Genomic DNA, 12,259 nt, shown 5'->3' with positions numbered 1-12,259 from the left:
GTTCGAATACGGATAAATAAAAAGAAAGTAAAGTCTGATTCTAAAAGAAAATCGACGACTCAAAGATCCATCGCACTGGAAATGGGACTGTCTTTTGGCACTGCACGTAAAATCATTAATGAGGATTAAAAGTTAAAGATATTTAAGCCTGAAATTTATTTGCTTTTGCCAAAGAATACTGCCTAAAGAAAACAAAATTGGAGAAAATTTTACCAAAAACACCTAGCTGTTGATTAAATGGGCATTTTTTTAAAACTCAAGGAGGCATGGGTATATATAAGGGACTGTAATGAAAGAAAACTGAATTTCCTGTTGCATAACTAATGAAAATGACCGTACGAAATGGCTTTGCAATGTGCAGGAAAAAAATCCCAATGAGATTGATGATAGTTGCAGAATTTTGTTACAACGGGGTAAATTAAAACTTTAAATAAAATAATAAATAAAGGCAAGAAATACAAAGTGGGTTTGAAAGGTTTTTGAATGGTCTCACAAAATAAAGAAAACAAGAGTTACAAACAAAACACTTTTATTGGCATTAAAAGTAATCACCGTCAGCTACAACACACTTCTAACATCGGTTACAATGCTGTTGGAAACTCTCAGCGAACGCTCACTGTGGAATCGCTCGAAACCCCCTGGTAACGCGTTATTGGATATTCGCAACGACTGCAAAGTATAAGCCTTATAAGGAATGTTAAAAGAAGATATATCGTCTACGAAGATTAATTTAAGCCGGGGAAACAAAAAGGTGCCGACGCCATATCTGGATAATAAAGAGAGTGTTGAACCTTGACACCTTGCGTTGAGCAGGAAAGATTATCAGTGTGCGGACAGGCTTTGAAGTAAAGGAAATTCTACTGTCCAATGCCGTACAGTTCTTGCCGAACCCACCAAATGCTTACCACCAGCCGTTTCAAAACTTCCTCTTAATGACAAGTTCGATCCTCGAAATGGATCAAGCCTTGAAAATTCGATCCTCGCGTTGGATCAAGCTCATGATGGATCAGGTTCTTATTGCTATCGAAAAAGGCAATCAACGTCGTCTTAATCTTGAATTTTGCCAACAGACGTTTTTGGGAAGGCGGGGAAAATGAAGAATACTATGCTATTGATTGTCACTTGGCTTCCAGATCGTATTGGTAGCACCTGTAATAGTGGTATAAAAAAAACTGCGGATTCCGCTGAGACATGTCGATGAAATCGCCAGATGTTTAAATTCGAGTTTGCTTCTGCTCTTCTGTCAACATGTGCGGTACCAGCTTCAAATTTTTCAAACATTCGTGAACAATAGGGCTTTACACTGTCTTTGTTTACTTTCAAATCTTATGCTATTATTATCAAAGATAGCTGCTAATCATTCGCAAGCATCTGTCGCACTCCTTCGATGTTGTCTGGGTTTGTGTTTGTTGACTGTCTACCCGAATGCTACTCATCCTTTACACCTTTCTTTCCGTTTCTAAAGCGTTTAAACTCACACATTTTACTTACTGTTTCGATACGTACACTCACACTAACATTCAATGTGTCTTCGTCATCGTTTTCTTTATTTGAACCAAATTTCATGTAAACTCATTGCTCCATTTTGTAATGACATGAGTTATCACACTGACTCCGTTAGCTTAATCTCAGGGTACAAGAAAAGCTTCACTTTGGTGATTGGCGCTACAGGGAGCCTTTGTTAACATGTCTTTCAATGCGCATGCGCGGGCTTCTCGTCCTAAACAGCGCGGGTTTTAATATATGGGACCACTCACTGAAATTTTCAGATACATTTTGCAATTCACTGAACAATCAGCAAAATATTTCAGAACCAATTTTTGAAGAAGAAATTCGAGCATCAAAAGGACATCAGTCAAGTTGAGCTTAATGTGGACAAAGCATCAACTCACACCTCTAAGTTCACTGCAGTTTGTTTAGCAAAGAAAGAATGAGGAACAGGAGTAAAAAGATGTGCCACTTAATGAAATACCTGGCAAAAATTACCTGACGCTTCTCCTATGAATGTTTTCGGTTTCTTTTTTTTTTAAACGAGCCTTAGCCAAACGCCATCTAAGAACATTTAACGGACTTTGGCAATTACCTAAGAGGTGTAGTTCAAAATTGACATGACGGTGCTAAGAAAAGTTTATTTTATGGAAAATTCGAGCTACAGCTATGACCAAGAATTAAAGCTATCAGACAGCAGCAAATCACCGCATGAAATACGCCCATTTTTCATAAAAAATAGTTATCAAAATTATTTCCGTAAAGAGTGAGCGACATTCTCTACTATAAAGATAGAAAGATGACACTGCATGTTTCACGTTGTACTATACATGATAGTTTATGTCTTATTATACTTACATACATTTCATTATACAACATTATATAGAATGAGCGTACATTTCTATAATAAATTTCAGCTATAGAAACATTATGCATTTCTTTTACAAAAATAGCATATCGTGATACATTATTTATACATTTCTATTCTAAAAAAGAGACTTGGACAATCTAAAATTAAAAGTAAATTGAAGTCAAGATATATCGCGATCACACAAGTGTTTGTAAATATCACTTCGTTAAAAGCAGAATATTTTGCCATGGAAAGCTAAAAAAGTAATTGAATTATTTTTGTATCATTTTATTGTTATAGAAAGATATGAATATAGAGCGTTTTGTTATAACGAAAACTATAAATAATTAAAAATTCTGAGAAAGGGTAACTATGCTTAAAACTGAGCAACAAATTCAAACTAATGGAGCGGCTTTTGACGTCTTTAAATGCCCACCTACGATTGGTCAGCAAAACCATCGATAATGCAAATGTTAAACAAAAACCAAATCGATAAACTCGGTATGGACGAGAAGTAGCAGACGGTATTTCGTCATTCTTACTTTTAGGAAACGTGTTTGAGGTTATATCTTTTATTACAAAGAGGTATTAAATGCATCAAAAAGATTTTCCTATGCATTAGTTCCGAGTGTTTTTTTAGTAATGTAAAAATAATGCTGGCACAGAAAAATTTTCCGAATGAATTAATGCTAATGTAATGAACGTAATAAATTAAATGATAATGTTGATACAGAGTTAATAATGTCTTCTAATAGGTAAGATTTTTAAATAGATTTTTTTTTAACTTTATTGAATTTTTCTTTAAACCAAAATTAATTTTTGAATAATGGGGAGCTATAAGTGCCGAGTTCGCGGAAAAGATAAAACGTGTGATTTCTTATTTCTCGACAAATTTTCCAAAAAATATCCTGAAAATATTTATAAAAATTTACAAAAATATTTTCTTTTATTAATAAACATAGGAGAAACAAAGCCAGTTCTACGCTACGTGTTGTTCACAACAGTTGGAGGAGTTTTAATCAGAATAAATTAAATTATTGTGTTAATACAGAATTAATAATATCTACTAAAAAGTAAAACTTTTTTTAAAGAATTTTATTAACTCCATTTGCATCTTTTTGCCCCACGTTTAACCCAAGCAGCTTGAATTTCTCTCGTAAAGTCATTTTGGGGGAAAAGTAGTTTTTGATTTCTTATTTCTCCAGAATTTTTTCTGAAATATTTGTAACATTTTATAAATATTTTCCAGCGCTTTCTTTTATAAATAAGCATTTCGGATATAAAAGTACTTATGTTATGCTATGTATTTCTAAGTTGTACTGAGCAAAGTGTTAATTTTCTTCTCTCCTCAACACATCTTACCTCCAGATTATGACTGAAAGCAATGATAATCGGATTTAAGCTGCTTCCCCCCTGTGTCTTTCTGGAAAGATGAGAGAAAATTTTCCTTTATAAATGGGAATAATTTTTGTTGTATGTATGAGTTACATGACTTTGTTTTTGCATCATAATTAAGTATGTAAAGAATTTCGGTAGTTTTTTACCTTCTTGTACGAAGTATTGCACTCGCAGAAAAAAAATATCATATTTCAAAGGAAATATACATTTTGACAGTCTCCATTAGGGCGGACTCCATTACATCCATTAGGGCGACTTTTTTTGCTTGACATCTGTACGTATGGACATAACAAAATCTTTTTTCCAAAACCGATTGTAAAAGGGATTCAGAATGGGTTTGTTTCGTGACGTTTGTACGTACGTATATAAGCATATATTTTGCATAACTCAAAGACGATTAGACGTAGGACGTTGAAATTTTGCATTTGAAGCTGTTACAACATTTTAGTTGTACACTTCACCTTACTCACCCTTTATTTTCACAATCGTTAGTCGCAGTCCTACATTTCCGATTACAGGAGTGTTTTAAATGAAAAAAATATTCATGTTTTCAAATTTAAAAAACATTTGGCAGATAATGAAACCCAACTACATATATAATAACAGTTTTTATATGTATTTAGTCTAATAATAAATAGCTAACAATATTTAATATCATTTTATTGCTGTTCTAAAAAAATATTTAATAGGCCGTACTACGAAGTCATGTGGAATCAGCATTAGATTATTTTTAATATATATTTAAGGGTTATTATGCATGATTAGTGACTGAATCGAGAAGAATTTATATTTTTATGGAGAATTTTAAATGAAGAAATTTTTTGCAAGTTTTCATTCATTTGAATTCGTTTCTTTTATCTCGAAATTTTTAGAGAAATATAAGATAAAATTTCTTTTCTCAAGAAGTAAATTGTAGTACTGTCAGTTATCTCATATTCGTTTGTTTCTTTCTCCAATAGGCCTAACAGCGGCCGAGCGGTAAAGTCGCTGAACACTGGTAGTTCGGTCCGAGGCTCGAATCCCGCGAAAGGGCTAGCTGCATGGGTGTTTTCGTGGTTTTCCCCATGTGTAACGTGTATACGAGTTTCCCTTAGAAAGTCCTCCACGAAGGCATCCCTCCCCTTAGGCAGATAGCATTAGTGTGCTTTGCCATAATTATATACACCACACCACATCATTTTCTATTAAAGATTCCGGTTCCAATAAAGATTTCATGGCATATTATCCGGTATGCCATGAAATCTTTATTCATACTACATAGAAACTGCTTTCGATAGTAATGGGATTTTTATTAACAACCACAGAAATAATATGTTGTTATTTTTATCATTACTTTAACTGTATTATCTCTGTTGCTTCCAAGAAAGTCAGATTTTTCTGAAGAATAAAGCGGCTGCGAAATGACAATTGCTCTGACCATGATATTAACCAGAATTTTCTCACAAAATATAAACTTCACGGAGTAGATTTTACCTTTTCCCTTAATGTACACTGCGATCCATTTCTCTTCAATTATGTGATTTTTATGTAATGCATTACCTACACTCTGCACGAAAGAAATGGGAAATCATAAAATTTAACTTGCGTTTTTCATGTCTCGAAAACGAAATTTAGGATATGTATTAAATTTATGTATAGCATTGTGCCAACGTAGGTATTTTGACACAAAATCGGACCCTTTCTGAAATAACATTCCGAGTTTTTACCATATTTCGATTTTACGACTCACATTAGGTCTAAATATTAAATTTTATATCAGTTTGATGCGAATCTTAACCAGAAATTCAAACATGGCGCACTTTTTCAGTTTGAGCCGAGAATAATTCACCTGGCGAAATTCTTAATTTATGGTAACCTACTTTCCTTTCCACTTTCATTGTGCACGAGAGATAAAAAAGGTGCTTCGTTTATTCTTTCAAATTTTTTTATATTATATTCTTTAATCGTAGTCGTTATTTTTAGATTCGTAAACCCTATTTGACTTTATTATTCATAAAAACAAAGATGACAAATTTCAAAACCCGACACTGTATAAGTTCACGTAGAACTTGCAAAATTTTCAAAAAAAAAAAAAAAAAAAAAAAAAAAAAAAAACTCATTTTTGCAGGTATGCTTAGAAATACATTCAAGAATATGGTAAGAATTTTACAAGTTTTAATCAAAACGTTCAACAAAAATTTATAAAATAAGTTTAATTAAAAAAATTGGTTAATAGACACATAACAAAATTCAATTAACATTTAGGAGCTAAAGCTTTGAGAGCTAATTTGTTAAAAACCTGCTAGTACCCTTTTTACATAACTTGACACTTTGGAATCATTTGAGTTGCCGAATTGAAATATGGAAAAAATTCAGCATGCCATTTCAGAAAAGTAAGATTTTGTGTTCAAACGCCTATGCTAAAACAATGCTGTATAAAAATCTAATACATATGCTAAGTCGCGCTTTCAAGGACATGAAAAACGCAAGTTAAATTTTCGATAGTCGTACCAATAGAACGAAAGATATTAAACTGCCCCCGCCTTTTTTCTTTAATACAGAGTGTACATCAATGAATTTGATGCATCGTTCAATTTTTGGTTTTGCTTTCTAATAAATAATTAAGTAATTTAATTGTTGTAGGCTATATAAATACTACTCTGCGTATTCATTCAAAGTTAGAAATAATTATGTCCACTCTGCCCTAATTAAGTGCTTCTCATTTTTTTCTTTTTACAACTCAGCCGATCTATTTCCGTAAGCTTTCTTGAATAATTCCATGTTAACACACTTATCTGGTTATAAGCTTCATGAGTTCCCAAATACCGCAAGACTATCTACCAATCTATCTACTCCGTCTTCATAGAACGCCCAGCTGTGATCAAGTGAATAAATCCTGAACAGAGGTAGTTTGATTAGGGTTCAAATCTTGGAGAAAGAACTAGTTTCAAGGGGTGATTTTCACAATGCGGTATCCTCGAATGCAAAATGAATATAGGCCAGTTTTATTTCAGAAGATCTCTAAGAACACATCTCTTCTTTTAGGTGGACCCACCAGTGGCCGAGCGGTAAAGTCGCTAAACACTGGTAGTTCGGTCCGAGGTTTGGTTTGAATACCGCAAACAAGCCGACTATACGGACGTTTTCATGGTTTTCCCATGTGCAACGTGTATTCGAGATAGTTTCCCATGGAAAGTTCCTCAGGAAGGCATCTCTCCCATTAGGCAGATAGCCCTCGAGGCTTTACCGTACTCGCATAAATAAAATAATCCTTCCTTTAGGTAGCTACCTCTCGTGTTGTTCTGCCATAATGAAATAATCCAAATCCTTCTTCCATTGCCAACAGCAATATTGGTGACAAATAAAAAAATCACCTCATAAATAAGCGTTTCAAAATAGAGATAAAATTTAAATAGAAAAAAAAATATTAAAATTAACCCAGAGAAATTTTTTATAATTTTATGATTGTCATTTATTGATTACTTAAATCTTACATACTTTAAAAATCCCCTTTCTATATTCTAACCGTTGCGAGATTTATTTAAAAATCTTTTAGCGACTGAATTAACAGAATAATTAGAAATGCCCATTTTATATTTTTGTTACTTGAGTGCTTTCATTATCTAAATACTTATTTTATTCTCCATACTTCCCGTCAAGGAGGCTAAAATAGGTGGAGTAGGCAGGACGTCACTAAAGTGAAGCCAAGAAAATGTCAACAAGATGACGTCACTACTTATCATGGCCACCATAAAGCGTACGGTTAAGCCTCGAAGCATCTTGTTAAATAAAATTGCACTGATTTTTAGAGCAAATATCAACATCCGCAGGCTCTTGAAAACGGCGTTAGCTATAATTTTCATAAAACTTGTCTTCCAGGTTTTATCATGTATACATTTATCTTATAGTTACCATTTACGCATTTTCATATACCTAGATTAAATTTGAAACATTTGCAGTCTTTGTGACTGCAAATGTTTTAACTTTAACCTATATGCTATGTAATAATCTATAATAAATACTATATACTATGTAAATATTAATTTGTATTAAGTATTAAAATTAGACCGCTAGACTTATAAACGTTCTATGATGTACACCGATTAGAATGTAAACAAAACCAACCAGAAGTTAGACTCAGTGGCCGTGATAAGTCGTAACGTCATATCGTGATTTTTCCTGGCTTCATTTTCATTGCACGGAACATATTCAGAAGGCTTAATCTATTTATTCTAACCTCGTTCTTCCCATTAACCCAGGCTCATATTAAATGTGAAGCACAATCGGTATTTATTACCATTTTAAGAATTTGACTGACGTCTGTACTAGCATTGCTTGTACAATTTTTCCGATATCACTTCAGAACAGGACTGAAATGTGAGATGATTTATGATGGCTTATGCGTAAAATTATATTTTTAAAAACATGTTACGGTATTTTTGACTCTCGTTTAGTATTTATAGTTGTTTCTAAAACACTCATCTTTAAATGTCAGTAATTTCAAATCTCTAGCGAAGAAAATTTCTTTTTAAATACGGGATTTTTAAAAGATAAGCACAGTATTTAGAAAAGAAATGTTAGAGAGTTTGAAGAGGAAACATGAAAAATATTGCTATGGAAGACTTACATAATAAAAATATCGCTGAAGCCACGTTGTTTGCATGTGGGTTTCGGCAACAGCAATGCAATATTCGAAACCATGTTACGAAAATTAACATTTAACAGAGGAATATTAGAAATAATAATTTAAAAAAAAAGGTTCGTCTAAATAAACTGAAATAATCCAAATCCTTCTTTTGTAAAGTTTACTGTTAGTATCGAATGGCATAGTTCAGTGACATCACAGGATCAATATACTCCATTAATATATCTTGACGTAGACGTAGCAGTAAACTTAATGCTTCCATTTTCCTGAATCACGCATGTTTCTCTATTACGCAATACTTAAAGTTTGGTTCACTGTCTGTTTTCCTTAGAAAACAAATATTGACGTTTGGATAAAATGAAAAATTAAGCTGAATAACTTTTCGAGAACTGAAATCCGTAGGAAACAAAGGGAAACTTATGCACGAGTAACAGCTTAATACAAAAAAGATCTGTATAAAAGAAAAATTTTCTGGTTCATTGATAGTGTTAGTTTGAAGACAACTGTTTTTATTTTCCAGTCATCAATCACAAACTGATAATTTACTTTAATACAATGAAAATATACCCTAAACTTGATAATCTTAAGCAGCGATATTTGCTTATTACCATAGGTAAAGTCTATAAACAGTAAAAAAAAAAAAAAAAAAAAAAAAATCGCAAAGTTGCTAGAAAATTATAGAATTTTTCAAATGACACCATTCTGTTATAAATACATTTTACATTATTTTATTTCAGGATTCAAAATTTATCTTGGAGTGCCAATTCTTCTACCGTCCCAATCACTGTACCTGGAAGAGAACGTAGATTGACACATTGGTAAGCATTTCTCATTTTCATAAACCGAACACTGCGACTTGTCCTTTGCTTAGACTTCCACAAAGTAAATTTTTTTAAAAATGATGTATAGGTTGGCCCACAAAATATTAATCTCCCTGCAGTACCTACTACACGCTCTTTGGAGGAGGTTGCAGCGCCTCGCACTCGGTTTGCATAGTGCCGTCTGCCCTGTGACTCGGTGTCACCAAAAAGCTGTCTCTTAGTTTCATTTAACTGTTCACATTTTCTGTACACATTGCGTCCAATAGACATAGCCATTTTGTCATATTATCCTCGGAAGCGGGCTATAATTTTATAGGCCACTCTGCGTGTGCAAAGTAAACATGTTCTTGCTGAGTTTCTTAGAAAACGTGGTCTGAATCGAACAAAATATACACAAGTATGTGTATTGTTCTTTATTTTGATCGCGCATAATACGAAATTGGCTTTTAAAATAATACATGGCTTACTTTTTTGAGAAATAAGGTTGTGTTTTTCTCCACGATGACACTCTTTTAATGCAGGAAAGCATTATTAATGAAATAAGTTACATTTTCTAATAGTAGCAAATTTGCAAATAAATGCACTGGTCTGCAATAGCCGTCTCATTACGACGAACGACCCCGGGAAAACGGATCCGAGGATATCCTAAACCTCTTCTCCTGCCACCAATTCAAAAGGACTTTCAGCTTGCCAGTATATTTAAATGTCTATGCCTCCATTTATAGCGTCTGTTTCCCTATTAGAGATGAGCAAAACCGCTTTTTATAGGAATGGATCAGAACATTTCGCTCATTGAAATAAATCAATTCTCTTTTATGGTTCATGGCTCCCTAACATTAACCTTGATGAAAAAATTCGGAGCAATCGGTGAATCAAGAGCGTTTAGCGAGGATGGAGCGAAGAGCGAAAAAAATCGAACGAGGAATGGGATTGGAATTTGTTAGCGAGATTGGTACGAAGAAAAAGCGAAAAGAATCGTACGAGAAGTGAGATCGGAAACATCTCAATCAAACATTAACTCCCTAAAATATCTGTAGTTTTAAGATTCTCTAAAACCTCCTTTCTGCACAAAATTATAATTCTAGAATAAAATAATAGAATAATTCTACAATAAACAATTTTCAGAAAGCTGTAAAATGAAAAAAATTAAACTTACTTTTAATATGGAGAGATAAACATTCGTTTTTCTCCTAAAATTGAAATCGACCTTTCCTAATACTCTTCCAGAAAGAGCGTCGACATATTTTCGACAATCAGACTTTCGTTCGCTCAGTAACATGAATCAGTTTGTGAAGGAGTAACAGATTTCTATTCTTGGCATGCTTCCAATGTGATCCCTCCGTGAACTGTAAAACAGCTACTACTCCGTTTTCTGGAATTGGAGTGAATGAGTGAGTGAGTGCACCGTTATAATGGCTTCCGATCACAGACGTGAACTAAACGGAATTATATACCATCACGGCGGGGAAAACTTCAAAGTAACAAAGTTGAATATTACATACTAATAACAGTTTCTATAATTTGATAACAGGCACCAAGCGTTATTCTGGTTATCTGTTTTAAATTCTGAAAATTTGAAAAGTAATGTTATTCACGATTGTTTCTGCTTAAGCAGTGTCTTGAGATTTTCTCTATTTTACCAAGGGCTACTCTGTTTTTGAGTGTGCTAGACGTCCACATTGCCCAGTACTATAATGAACTTGATCGCTTTCATTACACTATCTCTTTCTGTTCATGTTTTGTCATAAATATTTTAAATTTTTGAAAAAGCGTAAGTAAATTGACCGACAATTCACATAGAAATATTTGCTGAGCTGAGTATAAAAAGGAAAAAAAAAACTGATGTGTACACCACATGACTTACTTGCACGGAATATTAAAGTATACGCATTTCTTCTTGCATTTCATTAAAACTTACTGGATTGAATTAAATCTATTCCGTTAATAGCGCATAAACCACAATAGAATAAATGCACTCTTTTTTAAAATTCACTAGATTTGTTTACCATAGCGACACTCTGGCGCTAGCTTCACTTAACGCTACCTCACTTCCCGACAAGGCAAAAATACATAAAAATTCAAACTATCTATATTAAAAATTACGAAGTAAACTTCAAATTCCTCCAATAAATTCCAGAATGGATTAAGCATGATTTAATTCGCAATAATAAAAGAAAGTGTTATCTTTGTTATTGCGAAGCTTAGTTTCTCTAGATTGGCAACAAATCCGCTATTTTTCTAACTTTGAAATGTAAACAAACATGTCCGCCATCGCAAAATTCATTAGGCTTAGCTTCACTTAAACAACTTTTAAGTTGTTGATAACTCCACAAATATTGCATGCAGATTTACTAAAGGCATAAAAACTTTAACTGGAAGATCAACATAATTCAATCATTTTTAAAGCAAAAATTGCACAGTTTACAATCATATAAGAATAAAGAAACTGAGTTCATTGAGCCGAGTAACAGAGTGGATATATATATACATATTATAATAAATATAATAATAAATATAATTATATTTTAAGGTATTTCTCCCGCTTTTCTAGCGTGCCTTCGTGGTTGTAGTGGTTCTGCACGCTGGGCCGGTATTCCAGAGGTTCGTGGTTCGATTCCCGGGGAAGAAGTTGCATATTTTTCCGTCTGTCTTGTTTCCAAAAATTCCTAATGGCTCTACAGTGGCGCCCGAACTAATAAAAAGGGTTCTGGATGATGACTCTCCACACTCAGGATTTGGCGATTGGATCCCCTAAAAACCCCAGTTGCCCTTTAAAAGGGAGAGTATATAAGGTATTTCTCCCTCTTTCCTAGCGTGCCTTCGTGGTGAAGTAATTCTGCACGCTGGGCCGGTATTCCAGAGGCCCGCGGTTCGATTCCCGGAGAAGGCGTTGCACATTTTTCAATCTCTCTCGCTTCCAAAAAAAATCCTAATGTCTCTACAATATATTTATATACTTTTGATGCGGCTGAGTGCAACCAAAATACGAGGTGCACATCTACATGTTATAGCAGTCCTACATACAAAATTTCAACGTTCTGAGGCTACTCGTTTTTGAGTTATGCGAGACACGTACGT

The 12,259-nt window shown here is 33.6% G+C and overlaps 1 protein-coding gene across 1 annotated transcript in view; it reads left to right on the top strand.

The window, feature by feature from the left end:
- Positions 1-10,072: 10,072 nt before the first annotated feature.
- The window catches only part of LOC118182313 (neprilysin-1-like), a 94,099-nt gene continuing 91,912 nt past the window's right edge, over positions 10,073-12,259 (top strand). The window contains exon 1 of the mRNA XM_085822895.1: positions 10,073-10,167. Coding sequence (XP_085679021.1) covers positions 10,073-10,167 — 95 coding nt within the window. The remainder of the gene's footprint in view (positions 10,168-12,259) is intronic.

Source organism: Stegodyphus dumicola, chromosome 8 (assembly GCF_044657685.1).
Source record: "Stegodyphus dumicola isolate Sdum_Otavi_A_Nest chromosome 8, ASM4465768v1".
Lineage (NCBI taxonomy): Eukaryota > Metazoa > Arthropoda > Arachnida > Araneae > Eresidae > Stegodyphus > Stegodyphus dumicola.
Note: the sequence above shows the minus strand (reverse complement) of the source record. Positions and strands in the feature narration are given on the sequence as shown.